The following is a 19,347-nucleotide window of genomic DNA, read 5'->3' as shown; positions in this document are numbered from 1 at the left end:
GGAATTGCAGCAAACATCCAATATATTAAACTCACAAGCCAAACATAAATTACCGAAATTCAGCGCTTCAGAACCAATCAATACTGTAAATTGAGAGGGGAAAAATGACGTTAGAGAGGACAAAACATAACAGGCTAGGCTATACAATTAAAATTCCAACAATACTACCTCTTTTTTGTTTACATTTTCAAAATGTAATAATAATAAAAAAATCCTCTAAAGTAGCGATACGCCCCGCCTTGTTGGAAAATTTGCAATGTAAAAGAAGGCGACAAAATTTGAAATTTCAAAAGCGCTCTGTATCTGACGAAGATATTATTGTAACAACGAATCCGCAACAGTAAATTTTATCTAAGTTTATCAGTGTTAGTACGTACTTCATTTATATTTGTAACAAATAAAATAAAATTGGAAATCCATTAGATATATGAATACTCCAATATGTAAACTAATCAATATTTGCTTTATTTTAACAGAGTTTAACGATTCGCGCCGCACCGAACTTACACGAGACGTACAGCTCACAGATGACGAGAAGAACCTAGCAGAAATAGTGTGACGTAGGTATGAGCTCGCCCACTTTTCGCATGGGGGTTTCAAATGACACCACGGAATAGCACACATATAACTTTACCCGGAGTAGCAGACGCCATCTAAGTATAGACCACACCTCAGAAACCCAAAATGGGCTTGACCGTGTCGTTGACCTTTCCGCGCTAGCCCTGTTTTAGGGTTCTTCTCGTAATCTGTGAACTGTACAAATACTGTTGGAGCTAAGACCGAAACAGCAGATTCTACCGTAAAGAACCGTTATCACATTTCACTCACGGAAGGCGGGAGCACTAATAAATATTTACTTAGATGATAATTACACACTCTTAAAGCAATAGTAATTATTGAGAGATTTCGTTTATACAGCATGTGATGAAATTGAAGATTGTAGCTTTTGTTTTGATCATAATGATATTGATATTTCATTTATTACAGCAAGTGATAATGTTGAAGAATATAACTTATATTTTGGTCATAATGATATTGACATTCCGTTTGTCACAGCAGGTAGAAACGACGACATTAAACTTGTTATTATTGTGTTAAAAATGCACTATTATTCCAAACACGAATACTGTTTGTTTTGTCGTGGAATTACAAAACTCAATATCGATTTCTCATTAATTTTCATATTTGATCTTTCACAAACTTATTATCCGTATTGCAATGAATTAATTCTGAATAAAACATTAATTAGAATATTCTAACAACAACATACTAGGGATCTTAGGAGGATATTCACATGTAAGGGGACCATAACCAATGGCACCCATCAGTGGGGGGCAAGGTGGGGCGATCACCCCCTGGAGAAAATTGTACTTCAGAAATTGTATCGAAAATCCAATAGAATTTTTACATTTGTTACAGCAAAATTTGAAATTATTTTTGAAACGTCGCTTAAGCTTGCCCCCTCCCCCCCTTGGAAACCACAACATGGGTGCCTTTGACCATAACTAAAATCAAGGAGAAGACTAGACGATTTCAAATCACAAACTTACAAATATCTTTTGTTAGTTGTGTTGAAATATGAACAGTCAGCTTCAGCATACATGATCAAACATTGTCCTTTCAAGTTTTTCAAGAATGCATTGGTCACTATCTAACTCAATCTCACTTACCTGAGAGTATAGAGTCTTTATAAAGAATCAAAACAAATATAAAAGATTAGTTAAAGGGTCATAACGACACAGAAAGTGTTCAGAATCTCAGCCTTTTAAGTTTGAACTAGTGGTCAGTGCTTCTTTTCTATAGAGGAGTCATTAGAAGATGGTCTTTGACGTTTCTTGCCACGTGCAGAGGAAAAATGCAGCTCCTACTTTGGTGTTAGTATTACCAATCACGGTCAATTCGTTTTACACCATTAAGAAAACTGCCTAACTTGAATTATATATATATATATATATATATATATATATATATATATATATATATATATATATATATATATCGAAAAACGCGTGAGTAGTGGCAACACTGCTGCGAGCTGTCAGAACCCTACTTACTGTTGCCAGCTCCTCTACAGGTACTTGTAAGTTCCTCCTCACCTTATGATGCCATTAATTACCCACTTTTATATCTCTGGCTAGTATTAATTGTTTTCCGAAATATTCATATATCAATTTAATTCCCAGGTAGAAAAAGTAAATGTTGTATTTTATTTAATATTGGATCTGAATTTTATTACAGAATTAGTGGGTATCTACTCTGTATAGCACAGATGGATGTAGCCATCTTGCTCCAAAATTATTGGGAAATTGCTAAAACACGATACATTTAACCAGCGGCACAAATCTGTCTTCAACATTGCGGGGGACGGGTAAGACCATTCCCATATTTTTTTAAAGCGATATTCAAAATATTTATGAAGTTGAAAAACAATGCTGTGGTGGATTAGGGGTCAGAGTTGTCTACAACATTGGGAGGCAGGCAGATTTGGGGTTTATTCTGGCGCAACATCAATTTCATCTTACTTTTCTTTGTGACAATCGTACACGAATTATCACATTTCTCCCCAAAAAGCACATTTCAAATCGAACTATTGGGGGGACAGTCCCCCTAGTTTCCAGATTGCAGGGTACATGTCCCCCTCATCCCCCCGGGATTTGCGCCAGTGCATTTAACTATGTCTTTCGCTAATATTATCAATGTAGATTGTTTTAAATTTTTATTCTTTGTCTTCTGAACCTGTTGTATTCTTGGTTTTCACAGCGCACCTAATTTTCATCTACCAAGTGATATTACGCGACCTGTGATTATGGTTGGTCCAGGAACTGGTATAGCACCTTTCAGAGGCTTCTGGCAACATCGAATGGCTCAGCTGAAGGAGGCCAAAGGAGGTATGTAAATATTTCATTATTTTTGATAATAATAATGCTTTGTTGTTGCTAAAGTTTTCTTCAGGCACGGGAATTTGGCAGGTGGTCTTTGAAAACTCATTATCACTTCGTACTTATCTTTCTTGGATAATACGAATTTCTGAACCTCGTCTTTTGAGATATAAACATATTTAGTTAATTTGCAAAACTGCGAAAATAATAAATTAACATATCGTAATGTCAGTAATATTTGCCAATAATGTCAGTGTATTCGACGGTCTTGTCGTATCAGAACATCCAATTCCAAAATTTCGCACATATATATGACATTCCGGGTAGTAAAGCTGAACTCAAAAAAGGTTTCTATGTGTAATTAGAGATGTTCGAAGCCATGCAATCTGAGATAACTGATCTGCTGGAGAAAGTTTCCATGTCTATGTGTATAGCCTTTCGGTTTTCCTTTGAAAATACAGTTGCAAAATAATTTTACGATTATTTTTATCAATAAAAGTGCACTAGTACGAGGTGTTTCCAGAAAATATACGAAATTTACTTACCAAGTTTCCGTAGATTAGGAAAGGTTTCCTCAAACTGCGAACACTGAACTCAAGTTGATATCTAATTACTGACATTATAAATCCTTATGTTTTGTTTCTGCAGACTATTGATTATCTTCAGATCAATTAGAACTACTGCGATCACTGCAGTCTGCATGCCATACTTTGAGAACCACTTGTGTAAATACTACATCTGAATCACCAATGTTTGTTTCTTGTGTTCCATTAGAAAATAAATTGGGTAATTACTTACCTTTAAAATAGATAGTTTATTTATCATTAAAATAAAACGGAAAATAATACAATTCTAACAATTGTTGCTATTTCTTCAGAGAAACAACAGGTAGGAAAGATGTCACTTTTCTTCGGTTGCCGACAGAGGGCTTTGGATTTGTATCGAGACGAAAAGACCAAGATGGTGGAAGAACATGTGCTGGACAAAATTTATCTTGCACTTTCACGAGAAGCCGATATACCAAAGGTGAGTAAACTCAATAAACTCATTTAAAAGTAATTTTACTATTATTGGGATTAGGTTAGCATAAATAGTTTTCTATGCTATTCATGTGTGCCTCCTTATATTAAAATCATCAGTATAATATGTATTTTAACAATTCGGTAGATTAACTCTATATTTCTTTTATTATATAAAAATACGTTTCTACAGTTTATGTACACTATTGGAAATAAGTAACTCTCTAAAAAGTTTTTCCCTCTATAATTGGACCTCTTGCGCGCGCATATATTTTAATCACACTAAACCCTAGCCATGAAAGGAAAATACATGGTTCTGATTGGTCGAAGTAATCCGTTTCTCGCTACGTAGCATACACATAGCACAAATCAAACGGCAAATGTCGGTCCTCATACCCATGGGCTATTTGTGAAAATCGTTTCTGCCGTGGGTTCAAACCTGGATCAGGGAAAGCTTTTTTTATTTTTTAAAAAATTTTCATAATACTTTTATCATTAAAATAAGATGAAAATAACATTTATTTGCCTTTGTACGCAATACATAATGCATAAATTGTGCTTTCTTCACCATTTGCTTAGAGATTTCTGATAGCGCATAAACAATGACGTTGTAAACCAAAAGGAGAGCAAGAAATGGGGCCCTCGCGAGACGAGGGGCTGTAAGGGGTAGTAGGAAGTTACAGGGGGAGGGGGAGGTGCCGAAGGCACCAGGAAAGGGATAGGTAGGGATACACTTCCTTGCCTTCCTTGTTCCTTGGGATGTAGTTAAATTTACATTGAAGTTGCATCATGCGGTAGTGACGTAAAGTGACGTGGTAATTAGTCCACTTTGCACACACAACTTTAGCGATAAAAAGTGATTTACTTACGCTACGAAACATACCTGAGCGAGCGTAAGCGAGCCAAGGCGGTTAGTATCCCCGTAGGGCTTGTGTTATTCCACCTTTGCCCCCATGATAATACACACGGGCCAACAGAAAACTCCAATCAGAAACGTGTATTTAGTTCCTATGGCGAGGGTCGAGCGCAAAAAATGCCCTACCCATTGCAGCTGGGTCTAAAGAAACCTATTTCCTGTTGCAGTGCAGAGTTGGGATTGGTATCCTAAATATGTGGTGTACATGCGACGCTCCTACTTGTCCTTCACTGTTATTAAACCAATACTCTGTTATGGCCAATGTATTGAACGACGCATAAGATGAGTTGTGTAAAGAGTGTTTTCCGAAAAGGAGAAGTCTTTAACTGTAGGACCTGGCATACACTGTCTACGACTCCTCAGTTTGGACCAAGCACTGAGACTACGCACATATGAACATGAACGGTAGAATCAAGTTGTGAGTCATGAATATGCGCAACGAAGTTTAAAACCCCGCCAATCGTGGGGCGCGGAGAGTGATAATGTTCTTGGTTTTCACTTGTTTTAGAAATTAAAAGACTCTTTGTTGTGGAAGCGTTATTTCCATCAGGGCTGTAGTCGAGGGTATACGGCGTGTATCGCCGTATACCCTCTGCTTAATTCTAGTCATTAGAGTGAACCTTCTGCTTTAAAGCGTATAATACTTTCTACTTTTGTTTCGTTTATATTTATTTATTTATTTATTTATTTATTTATTTATTTATTTAATCAGGCCATAATTCCAATGATAAAGTGACTATATCATCAGATCAAAACACAAAATTGCTAGTTTTAGGTTTATGGGAATAGATCGATGCAAAATAGTGTAGTTTTGTTCTGAGACGATCCTAGCATCTTGAAGGTTGAGGGCTCTGATATTTCAAGTGCTTAAAATCTTGTTTTCTGCTGAAGAGAACCAAACTTGTTCGATATTTGTAAAATACTATTTTCAATATCGTGCTAATACGTAACTTCGAGCAATACATAACCTATTAATTAAAAAAAAAACATATATTAATGATTTTATAGAGTTAAATTTGGACATAATTTTCCTACTTCTGGCACGTCAGGCGCGATTTGCTCTGTTCCTTCTCGAAGTGAGTTGGCTCCTTCTCCATACCTACACCCGTTTATGTTATTAATGGTGTACATTGTTCATTGAAAATTCCTTCTATGTCTTTTATGACAATTAAAGATGATCACGAAACAGCGTATACCCTCCGAATATTTTAGGACTTCAATACTGATTTCCACTACAAGTGACGTTAAAGACACTTAGGGGTCTAGAATACATTGACAGCAACAGAGAGTACAATGATGATGTAAACAAACTGGTATAGCATTATGATAACTTTGAATGTATATGTCGAGTATATTGAAAAGAAAGTAAATTAAGTAGTTTCTCTCATAAATCATTTATGGTTTATATTTCACACCAAAACGGTCCTTGCTTTTCCTTGTGTGCCATTTTTGTGCATACAGTCCTGTACCGTATACGTGCAAGGGATCCCTTCAGGGCCACTTGCTGGTTTCTTATATATTATTATTATTATTATTATTATTATTATTATTATTATTATTATTATTATATATTTCAAGGTAACTACAGATATATATATATATATATATATATATATATATATATATATATATATATATATATATATATATATATAAACATCAATCTATATATATAAAAGAGAACGTACAATTCTTTGTCCGCTCATCACGCTAATACGGCTGAACCAATTTCTTTCATTTTTGGGGGGTTATTAGGATTTGGACCCTAGATGGTTTTTATCATATCACTTTAATTTTTAATTACCAGTGTCTTGAGATAATTGACCATTCAGGTGTCCACAAATCCTTTGTTAGTTCATCATAGGTAAAAATAAACGTATTTATATGCAACCCGCATGACCGTGTCACTCGGCGGGTTAACATAAATGACAGGCGATATACAGCGGAAAATAGCTTGAATCTTCTGTTTAAAATTTTTTAATTGATTTGCTTATTGAGCACCGGGATGACCGCAGCGAAGCGGGGCGGGTTAACATAAATGACAGGCGATATAATGTTAAGATTTACTGCAATCTTCTATGGTTTTTATCATATCACTTGAAAGCGAAAAAGTAAAAATTATCTAAGTAACAAAGTTTATTGCGTTCCGGGGTGACCGCAGCGAAGCGGGGTGAACGCTGCTAGTATATAACTACAATATAGGTATAAGATAAACCAGCGCTGGTTTCAAAGGTAAAAGGTTCTGTGATATATTATTATTATTATTATTATTACTATTCATGTAAGATATCTTGTATTTACCATGTATAATCTATATATTAATCTTGCATATTCTTTTTTTGCAGCATATATACGAAAACTAGAAAATTTTCCTCTTTTATAGATAACGAATGCTAGTTGGAAACATTGTCCCGTTGAAAGCACATTTAGGATACAGATAGAGAGGAACGAGATATTTACTTTCGTTTAATTTTATTCCGCCTATGCCATCTATATGGGACAATGGGTAGTTTTACTAGAAAAACAGTTGGATCTTTCCTAACCTCTCATATATAGAAGGTATTCTCTTGAGGCGGGGAACCATTTAGTGCTTCGAATAGCGGGAGAGGCAGTTTTGTCCTCGGGTTCTATTTCAGGGGATGGGAGTTCCTTGGTGAGAACAGTCTAAATGATGACTATCTTTCGTTTTTTCTCATAATAGGCTGAAAAGTTCATGTATAGTATAGTAAGTGGGTAAGTGAGTCCACGAGAATAGCTTAGAACTAAATTTGTTTTACTTCTCTATCTAAAGGAAATATATATTTTTAATTTTGGATAAATGTTAGCTCGCGATTTCACTTGAGCATTTTAACTAGGACATTTAGTGTTTGTAGTTTACATTAGAGTCTTTTTGTTTGAGCTTCTTGTTTTGGTCCAGTGGCTAGGCTTATTACTTTTGAATTAGAGGACTCCGTGTTCGAGTCCTACTGACGCATGGCTATATAAGGCCAGACATAGTTTGTCTTAATAACACATTTGGTTCTGCTCTAGAATGCTAGGGGACAGGAACGGGTGAATTTAACCTATAGCTATAGATCTGAGTGCTGATCTCGAAAGGCCTCTTATTGGAATCTATTCCTCTATCCTCACTGAATATATTCCTAGTAAATTTTGTTAGATAGTATTCTTTCTTGAGGAAGGTCTGGTTTCGGGCATTTCTTCGCATGGGTTTACGTTAGGTGCTGGGTATGTGGTGAAGGCACCTTTAGTACTGTAAATTGGTTCACTTCATCAGCTTGTAAGAGAACGCTTCCTGCGTGGACCCTGATATGTTAGAGTATTAGTTTATGTAATATTGTCTTAATGACTGAAGTAGAAAATTTTTAGATCTACTATAGTAGGAACTTAAGAACTATTCTTTAAGGATTAGGACAGGGGAATTCTTATGCCTCTCTCAGTCTCCGGGAGGGCAAGTAGAGACAGATAAATATTTTATCTAGAAGTGAAAGACTATTTTCAGCCATCATTCGCACTTTATTGAAATTAAGATATCTAAAAGAGGAAACCTGATGAGTTTTTGATTTAAATTTGAGTCTGGTATGCTAGTAGAAGTAAGAACACCCCTAGATTCTTACAAATAGGGTGAATTGGTTAATTTAGAATTGGTCGACAAGAAAGGTTGTACGAAAATACTTAAAGGATTAGAAGGTATTTAACGTATTCTCTCTCTCTCTGCCTCCGTTGAGTAAGTTAAAGGAAATAAAGGAGAGAGGGAGATCTTAAACCGTCCTGACCGAAAACAACTTTGGTGAAGTTAATTTATTTGAAATTAGTGGTTCTATCATTACTCCTCCAGAGGAATATTCCTTTTTGGAAAGATAGCTTCTATCTGGTGGGTGTGGTAATTACTTTAGATACTTTAAGTCTGGTAATAGCACTCACACGCAGAGAAGTTCGCCCATATTCGTTACATACGACAACTACTCATCTTATCGAATGTTCCCATCAGTTTCTTTTCCTCCTATGTTCCGTTTACTTATGCTAACATGTTTATATTTTGCTAGATTTCACAGTTGACTTCGAAATAACTGAATAAACAAAAACTTGTAGGTCTGTGAAAGCACACTTCTTTCCAACTATATAAATTTGATTCCAAAGAGATCACAAAAATGAAATGAAATGAAATCTTTAAGTTTTACGTCCCACGGTTATGCCGGTTAGGCTAAAGGAGATGAGTAATTAATGAAATGGTGGAATGAAGAAAGTGGGAGGAAACGAGAGAATCCCGAGAAAACTCACGCACACGGTGTTTGTCCACCACAAAGTTAACTTGGCGGGGGCTGAGATTGAACCCTGAACCCCAAGCACCGCAGGTGATCACTCTATCACTGAGCCACTGCGGTTTTGTTTTTCTGTATATTGTTTTTTTTTTATTTTTTTCTCTGTATACTGTAATGGTAACTTATGTGTTTGGTAAGCTTTTAAATCAATACTATTTTATATAATAAATCGATATAATTTTTGAAATTATGTATGTGAAATAGATTAGTAATAATCTGTATCATTAAATATACAGGGTGTCTCAATAAGAACGCAAAATAGTAATTGACCACCACTATCAATCTGTTATTTAAGCAACTGAAAACCTTATTGCAGTAACTGTTATGTAAACACATTTTTTGAGATTAGTAGTCATAGATAATATAAATGAATAACGGGTTATTATTTTGAAACCTATTACATAATTTGAAACCTTTTGCACAAAAACAAAAACAGTTTTTATTGTCAGCAAAATTGGCAATAAGTTCGTTAGACATTATAGCATGCTACTTTGAACATGAATGATTTCGGAAGTTAGTTTTTGTTTACAGTAGATAAACCTTAATTCTTACGCAACGACGGATGTTCAAAATCATTTTGTTGCACTGAGTGCATTTTATACTTGATTAAAAAAATCACCACCTTCCACACAATAATAAAGTTAATCTGAACCTTTCCACCGAGATACCTGATAAATTCATTAAGATAATTCATCATTGAGAAAAATTCGTAATTGAACACTTTGTTTTCGCAGACATATGTTCAAGACCTGATTAAAGAAGAAGCAGCATCAGTGTATAGACAGATCGTGGACGAGGGCGGCCATTTCTTTGTGTGTGGAGATTGCACGATGGCCGAGCATGTGTACCAAACGTTGAAAAGCCTCATTCAGGATGTGGGGAAGATGAGCGACATGGAAGTCGAAAACTACATGTTATCTTTGAGGGTAAGTTTATTTACTAGATAGGAGTAACACTAGCTGGCTGTCCTAACCACATGATGAAATGTGAAACTGACATTTATATATTATCTTGGGTTCGAGAACCATTTACTGTAGTTATTTTATGCTGTTTCAATCTGGTGTCAAAACATACTATTGTTACTCAGAGAAGCGGCAAAGAGAAACGAGTAGAGCAAAATTGGGAGATAAGATGATATAATGCTAATCAAGAAATTTCTGTCGCCTTTTCTGGAGGTCTGTGTTTAATTGGCCCTCACATCGTGAGTTGAATGCGAATGGAGATAAGGCGAAGGTCAGCTGTTAGTGTGGGTATATCCAACATACTACCTGGTTGTAGCAGTTCAGTTACACTATGAACTTGCGTAAGGACAGAGTGAACATGGGGCCTCTACAGAGCGTCATAAGGGCGTCTATGTTGTACGAGTTCAAACTGAGGTAAAACGCCGCTGACCAAGCCTTTGGTGAGGGTGTAGTGAGAACGCGGACAGTGTAGCGGTGGTTTAACAAGCTTAAGAACGGTGATGAAACACTCGAAGACGCACCACGTGCCGAAAGACCAACACATGTACAAAATGAAAATCTTCAGGCAGCAATTGAGGCGAACAGTGGCCAGATATGTGAGGAACTGGGACTACAATTAAGTGTGAGTGAAGAAACCATTCGGCAGTACCTCCATCAACTTGGAAAGCAATACAAGTTAGGTCGATGGGTCCCACATTATTTGACTCCGGGCCAGAAGGCAGCGTGAGCAGGCACTTGTCTTTCATTGCTGTCTCGTATGAGGAAGGAGTCCTCCTGTTACAGGACAACGCTAAAACCCACATGGCTATGATGATCCTGGACACCATTTTACGCCTTAGAAGTAAAACACTATTACATCCGCCATACTCCCCAACATTGTACCATCCGATTATCACCTGTTCCATTCCTTGGACAATCACCTTAAAGGACGCCAGTTCAAGTCTCTAGTAGAGGTGCAAAATGCACTTGACACCTTCTTTGCTTCACGGTCCACCAATTTCTACCGCGATTGAATCCATGGCCTTCCAGAACATTGGCAGAAGGTCGTCGATGCTGATGGTCGACTATTTTTGATCTTCCAGGTACGTCTTAGGTGACATATCGATGTTCGAAGGTGGTGGGTGAAAAAGCGACAGAACTTTCTTGGTTACCTTTACAGAATATATAAGTATTGGCTATGGAAGGATAATGATGCGTTCATTAGCTGTGTATCTGTTATATAGTTCACTTGCTGTTTGTTTGTTTGTTTGTCCGGTATATATATATATATATATATAAAAAAAACACATCGCTGACTAGGTACACTTCTCACTAACTAGTTAGAAGGGACTTAAGTCTGAAAGAGGTAGTCTGTTTGAATTCTTTTATGTATCAACAATAACCAATGAAGTGATCTCGGAGAAGCAGTATCTGGTGACTACTTTTTTTTTTTTTTTTTTTTTTAAATCCAATGCACTTGTAAATCTGTAACTACTTGAATGCTTCTTCCGTACAGAAATTTATGGAATATTTTTGACCATAAATACTAATGCCAAGACTTCCCTTTCGAAATGAGAATAATTTATTTCTGCATTTGACAAAGTGGCCGATACACAGGCTACTCTGTTTAATTTGTCATTTTTTTCTCATTGAAAAGAACAGTTCGTACCCCGTAAGGAGAGGCATCTTTTCTTAACATAACCGATTGAACCTCTTTAAAAGGGTACGATATTTATGCTAACGGCGAGTTTTTCCTACAAAATTAACTGAAAGTTCTAATTCAAACTCAGATCAATGTGCCTCCGTCAGTTTCCTATTTGTCATTCTTGTGTAACGGCTCATATACGTAATATAGGAATTTTCATGAATATACCTGATAAATGCGTATGGTAAAAAATAAACACCCTAGAAAGGACTGCTACTGTGTCATGTTGGCAGGACTTGCTCTTTCCAAAAATTAGTGAAATTTTCTCCATCGATGGCCGAATTTGGTACCCTGTGAGTTCAAACACCAAATATTTCTCCCTTTAAGTGAAAAGTACGCTTCTCTCGTAATTAACGTGTACATTTAAACCTTGATATCTACATACTTAGTAATTTGGCTGTCCTTTCAAACATTGCTGTGGATCACTTTCTCAAATTAACATCATCTAAATAAGTTTAATAGCAGATAGGCCTTTCGTCACTTCATCCATAAATGTATGTAAGATTTGGGCCGAGTAGTTCAATCCGAATGGTAGCATGGTATATTTATACAGCCTCCAAGGCGTATTTACCACACTAAATGCTTCCGTGACTATTCACTTACATTTAATGTGTTCGTAAGGTTGTTTCAGACCCAGGAGTACAAAATATTGCACGTCCTTGATTCTTCGCAGCACGTTATCTAATTTGGGTAAAGATTATCTATTTTATTATAGTTAAGCTTCTCTATTATTAATTACTATTTTTTAATGCAAACACAAACTTAGGTCAGCATTCTTCTTCTGCGACTGTGCCCAATCCGAATACTCTACTTCTCAAGTGTCTTTGCTGATAGCTTTTTAAATTTCTTCCACTGCACGTGTGATAGCGTAACGCAGTTGATAAAATATCGGTATACCGTTTTGTTTAATTGGTATATTCTTTCACTAGACTTTTCAACTCATTTTCAAAAACCTGTGAATGTTTTCTGCGTAATTATTATTAGAGCTGTTCAGAAAAATTGATACTTTCTATTCTATTTTCAACACCTTGACTTTTGTAATTTAAATGTCAAAATTTGCATTCTTCATTCATGACATCTAGCCAATTTCTAACGTACTGCCCATATTGTTTACATAATTAGAATAGATAGTGTCCAATTATGTCCGACGTGGCTTATTTCTGTTCATAATCTTTCTAAGAATTTTATAGTCGAACCATTAGCATTTCGTAGACTAACCTTTAATTTTAAATGTTTAAAATATTATTAAAATTGATTATGACCTATAGTTGTTAGTGTTGCACCATTATCTATCACGAATTTCACTATGTGATTATTACATGTAGGGCCTATATATAATATAAAATGGTCCGTTAACGTTAATAATCTTTTGATTTTTGCTCTGAAGCGAGGCATGTTGCTATGCGTCACTTAAATACTGATACAAAACTGTTGCTTAAGTACAATTCGAATTATTTAATCACTTTCTACCTTCAAACGTTTATAGTGATATTATAGTGATACGCTTATTGTGAAGATCTTTGGAGACACGGTCGCTCATTGATATCGCCCATATCTCTGATATGTGGGGTCCCTGGTTCGATTTCCAGCCAGGTAAGTTTGTGATGGACAATTTCGTATCCGTAAGTTTTTTTTTTTACAGGATACTCTAGTTTCCTCCCAGTTTTTCATCCCACCAATTTTTCCGTCATCACTTAATTTTCTTAACCATCCATCTCCCTTAGCCTAAAGAGGCATAATTGTTGGAAACACAGCACTAATACACTAATACAACAGAGTAGTAGCACCCGAATTTTTAAGTGTTTAACTCACAAATATTGGTGTCGAAGTGCATTGCTGTTTTCATTATTTTGATGTTTATATGCATGTTTTAACACTTTAGCCGAAACATGGGTCTCTGAGATCCAGTTGTAAATTCCAAAACACAATGGTGGTTCCTGGTTGCTCGTGGAAGTTTAAGTTCATTTGGCTCTTTTATTTTATATTTTTATATACCATATGTAAAAGAAACCTTAAATACATTTCAAAGTAAATATAATACAAAATTGACCTATAGTTCTCTGAGACCTTGTGTTTCTAATAACGTTTCTGAAACTTGTGTTTTGGTTAAAGTGTTAAAGTTTTTTCATCATAAAATCTTAAAAAGGATATTTTGTAACATCCTTCTTCCCCAAATGGATTGGCGCTGCTATATTAATTGTCTAAAACTTGTTGTCGAAGATAATTACTAGCCACTTATCCCATCCTGATGCGCTTAAGCTAAGAAGCAGAGGTGAGACGCAGAAGTGATTTTTGTTTCCCCTGTGGCTCGAAAGTTTGTACGGATAATTGAATTGTAACGAGATGGAACAGTAGTACACAATTTGAGAATTAGAATCGGAGAATACATAAAGAACAAAACTGATTTATTATGTGTACATAGAAACACGGTATTCAATTGTACACTGAGAAAAAATGTAGGTAGCGTACTTAAAAACATAGGTTACATGCGTAATTCCTGTAGTTTTTGGACTTAACGTACAGCAGACGTATAACTGAAAACACATGTTTTATAATACTTTCTGTATAAGTGTTCCATCTATACGTACTTTCCATATGAAACAATGTAGGCGGTCAGGATCGCACATAGAAATGGACGTATGTAACATATAGCTGACGAAGGTAACATAAGTATATGTATGTGATATACGGAAAACTGTTAGATGTCAGACATCCTGCAACGGCATGATCTAACAGCTAAGGGCAGTGCCTATGTAGCATACGGTTAACGTATGCTCCGTACTGATTTCTATAGTACGCAAGAGGATACCGTATATTTGTACCGCTGTCCAGAGAACGGATTTTTCTCTGTGTAGATGTCACTTAGTATTTCTCCAATTTCTGAACAGTATCGAAAAACAAAAGTGGTTAAAGCACTATGTTAACTTTAAACTGTACAGAATACACTTACAAAGTTTGTAGCCACTCATAAAAGAAGTACTGAAAGTCTTGGAGCATATGCATATCCTGTTTATATGCTCAGTTTTAAGGTGATGTCATTTCGTTAAAGAATTGACGTCATGATTCTGAAATTTTATATTTCTAGGAAATGCTAATGTCGCTGGTGCTTCTTTTTTTCTTTTTTACCTTCTGAAAATATAAATAAAAATGCTGTACAACCAGAAAAGGAAGGAAAAAAATGGATTATTCAATGTGTATATAGGGTAATTGGACATGCTTGTTTTCAGAGGCTTCCTAGAAATAACCTAGTACCCTATTCTTCGTCCATTACAAAAGGAGAGGGGAAAGTATTAAATGAGATAATGGATTTCCCGAGATGTGATGACATAGATAATACAACCTTTGAAGTCAAGCTGCATAAACTCTGATTTGCATTGACAGATAAAATCTCCATAAAATCTCACATTGAGAAGCTGGAAGAGAGGGGGAAGATGTAGAGTTGAAAAAAATAGAGAGTTCTCTACCAAATCTAGCAAAGACGACTAATATTATCTCCTTCCTCCGAACACATTCTGTTTCATTTTCCTTCCATACTTTGCTTATATTACGTTAGTAACCTGGTCAGATCATGAAATCAATTTTTAAGCCGGTTCCTTTTGTTTAATCAACTTTAAAATTTCATGAGAAAGATCCAATGTATCGCAACATGTCTTTAATTTCACTTACATGCCAAATCCAGCAGTATACCATAAATAAAAGCCTGAAACTTTTTCAGAACAGGCTGGATTGACACATTTTCAATTTACGCCAACCGATATTATAGAGCGCGTGAGTTCATCACAAATCTATTTTTGTGCTCTATAGACTACAGAAAAGATTTTGATTGTGTATTGTGGTTTAAATTGTAGCATGTTCTGAAGAAATTCGAAATACATTTAAAATTTTTAAAAAATAAATATCGCTATCTTTCGTGGTCGATCGCGGTCAGGGCCAAGGCTGATGTGGCTTGTATGTTCCGGAATAGGAGAAAATACATGAATCCAGTGTTTCAGTAAGAGTTGAGTTGATTTTGAGTTTAACGTCCCGTTCAGCATCGAGGCTACATGAGACGTGGACCTACTGATTAAGGTGGAATCCGAACCACATGATCTACCGCCGGAGATCGAACCGGGGTCTCCCACACCAAAGGCACGGACGCTAACCGCTTAGCCACGGAGCAGCTCGTGTTTCAGTAAGAGGCTTACATATTATCGTATTGAACATTTTCAATTGATTGACGTGTATGTATATTCTTTGTCACCAGCAAGACAATGCAAGATGGAACTTACAGTTAAACGTGGGATCTTAACGCGGAACTTCATGTACCAAAGGACTTACTAATACAAAAATAGGGAGAAGGGCTCGGATCTAACAAGGAAAAAAACAAATTTTTAAGCTCTACGTCACACAATTATGCCGGGTAGGCTAAAGGAAACGGTGATGATGAGAAATGAATACAATGTGGAATAAAGAAAGTGGGAGGAAACGGGAAAACCTCGAGAAAACCCACGCACACAGTGTTTGTCCACCACAAAACTCACTTGGTGCGGCCTGAGATTGAACCCAGAACGTACAGAACAAGGAATCTCTCGCATGAGAAATAAAATGAAATGAAATTTCCAGTTTCACGTCCTACAACAATGCTCTTGAGGCCAAAGAGACGGATGATTAATGAAAAAAAAAAAAATGAACGGTCAAGATATTGTCCAGCACAAACTCCCTTGGCCTAGAATCAAACTAGGGACCCCAGCACCAAAGTTAAGAGTTCCATTGCTGAACCACAGCACTGTCATGCATCCGACGTGAATACTCAAACACTGAGATGTTGTACAGTATTTAAATAATGTAAAATTTCTAATATTTTGAATAAACCTCTTATAGAATAAACTTTGAATAAACCAAAGCGTCTGATATTACAATTAACATAAAACGGACTCTTTACGCGTTTCTGAAATTAACAACATACTGAGATAGTATCATGGAGAATTGTGCGGACAGATACCTCTGCCATCTAGCGGTGAAAGATGGAAAACTATTGGTTACAACTATGTAGCAACAGAGGGCTCTACATTCCACTTAAAATCAGAATAAGTGAAAGTTATGCGTGTAATGACGTGGCAGCTATTTAGGGGGTATTATTTGGAAATTGTTTCCGACATCTTGATTTGTTAATTGTCTGTTTCAACGTTCTCCATTGGCCATTCTCAATTCGAGAATCTTTTGGCATCACTCAAACAACTTCCATTACTCTGTTTTAAAACAATTTTCTACAATATTATTTTATAGCACTCATCGTTATTAATACATAAAATAATATTACCTTACCTTTCATAATTTGCAGTATTTAAAAAGAAAGAAAACATTGGAAATATAGTGTAAATCCAAGGAAGGAGTTTAAAGATTAAACAATTAATATAAATATAATGTATTTCTAGTTTTGTGTTTAAGTTAGTTTACACTATTATGATTTATATAATAATATATAAATTTATATAAGATATAGTTTTCAAAGGAATACCTTATGAGACTGCAACATGTATTATAAATCAATAATGGCAGGAGCACCTGACCTACTTCAATTTCGACTTTTGTCCGGGTCTCCTTCCTCAGATCCGGTGACCCGAACTGAACCGACCACCCAATGAGAGCTGACAATCCGGGAGGAGCCGAAATAGCACGTTGGATTTTGTGGGATAGCGGTGGCTCAGTGGTAGAACAATCTATTCTGGTACATGGAGTCCCCGGTTCGATCTCAACTTGCGTCGAGTAGACTTTGTGCTGGACAAACGTCGTGTGCGTGAGTTGTCTTGGGGTTCTTCAATTCCCTTCCTCTGTTTTCGTTTCACTTTATCACTACCATCTGCTTTAGCCTCGGCGCAGAATCGTGGGACTTTAAACTAGAAAAAAATAAATAAAAATATTATTTTTAACCTATAATGTACACTGGATTGAAAGTTCGGCTGAACAATCAGTTTACGAGAATAAACAAAAATATTAAATGAATTAGCAAATCTATTGTCAAGTTGTAAATATGTGTAATAATAAGAATCACGTTAGAGCAAAATCCATGTTATTCTAAACCATGTTAGGCAAGATATCTTTACATTATATACAACATAAACTCAAATTATGTTTCAAGTTTCTGCTGAGAATTAATTAAACTTAACGAAATGAATCCTTTATTGACTTTTAGATTAAGACTCAACTATACACATTTTTTATGTTTGATAGGAGTTTAATCTCCGTTTCTGGATCTACAGAGGCAGAATCTACTACTCAAAGTGGAATCCAAAGAAAATACACTTATCGGAAATTGAACTCATCAATAACTGTACAGAAGGTACGCTCATTAGCCACTTGGACACCAAGAGGCACAACGATGCGGGTTGAAATTGAAGACCTCACAAAGAAAGCAAGTAGCAGTTCCACATGTATACCACGTGAAGGAGTTTGTTTTTTTTATAATGTGATATTTTCTCAATTAATATTGCAACCGGAAATTGTGATAGATTTCTACCACTTCCTGTTTCAGTAGCGAGAGTGAAGGTGGAATATATTCTTGAGAATACTTAATTGATCGCAGAAAGCCTTTCCTCAATATCTTTTACCGTTTCTACTTTATAAGGATTAACCTTAAAACCGGAAGTGGTTGATTTCTGCCACTTGTGCTTTGAATAGAAGGTTAAGAGAAAAGATGGTAGGTATTGTTAGAACGCTAAATAGATTCCAAAAGACATCTCTTTATCTTTTATTGTTTTTGCTCTACGTAAATCAATATTGAAACCGGAAGTGGTAGTGGATTTCTATCACTTCCTGTTTTGATAGAGAGTAAAGGATAGTGGTAAAATGTATTCTTGGGACGCGTAATCCATTGGAAAAAAATGTCTTCTTAACATGTATTACCGTTTTTGCTCCATAAGAATTAACATAAAAACCGGAAAAGCTTGATTCCTACCACTTCTTCCTTGAATGTTAACTACCATCAATTACCTCGTTTCGTAAAGAGTGGTGGACCTAAAAGGTTAAAAAAAAAAAATCTGTAGGGCCTACCAGAACCCAGGCTAAGATAGGTATGCTATGAGTTTATAATTTTTCATGGGCCCTGCAGAAGTTCTCAACTTAACTCTCTCCCGATGGATATTATGAACGTTCACATTGAGAATCAAGTGTTGCTTTATATATCGCATAACAGAAAAAATGCAATTGAAGCCATACTCACATAGCACACGGACGTCCATGGGACGTCCGAGGCTGATCTGCAAAGGACAACGGAACATCCCGGGATCATCCAAATTTGTTCCCGGGACATTCATAGGACCTCCGCGGGATATCCAGATGTCCGCTAATATCCCAGGAAACAAGATATTCAAGGGGACTTCAAAAAGGGATGTCCAGTGGTAAATCGTGGGATAATGTGGTCCTAGTTTGGGTTCACTGTGCCATCCGGGATGTCCCGTGAACATCCTACGTGGGGATTCTTTAGTACGTCCCATGCAGGACGTCCATGGGATGTCTACTCGTTGTCCCGATAATCCCGGGAGCTATATGGGGTAATTGAGATCAAAATGGGATGTCCTAGGGACATCGTC

At 36.2% G+C, this 19,347-nt stretch overlaps 1 protein-coding gene across 1 annotated transcript in view; it reads left to right on the top strand.

The window, feature by feature from the left end:
* The window catches only part of Nos (Nitric oxide synthase), a 560,518-nt gene that overhangs the window by 532,039 nt on the left and 9,132 nt on the right, over window positions 1–19,347 (top strand). Inside the window, exons 22-24 of the mRNA XM_081770724.1 lie at window positions 2,761–2,888; window positions 3,757–3,905; window positions 9,868–10,059. Of these exons, the coding sequence (XP_081626850.1) occupies window positions 2,761–2,888; window positions 3,757–3,905; window positions 9,868–10,059 (469 nt within the window). The remainder of the gene's footprint in view (window positions 1–2,760; window positions 2,889–3,756; window positions 3,906–9,867; window positions 10,060–19,347) is intronic.

The sequence above is a fragment of the Thermobia domestica genome, chromosome 9, assembly GCF_964235325.1.
Source record: "Thermobia domestica chromosome 9, izTheDome1.hap1.1, whole genome shotgun sequence".
Taxonomy (NCBI): domain Eukaryota; kingdom Metazoa; phylum Arthropoda; class Insecta; order Zygentoma; family Lepismatidae; genus Thermobia; species Thermobia domestica.
This window is presented reverse-complemented; position numbering and strand designations above follow the sequence as displayed.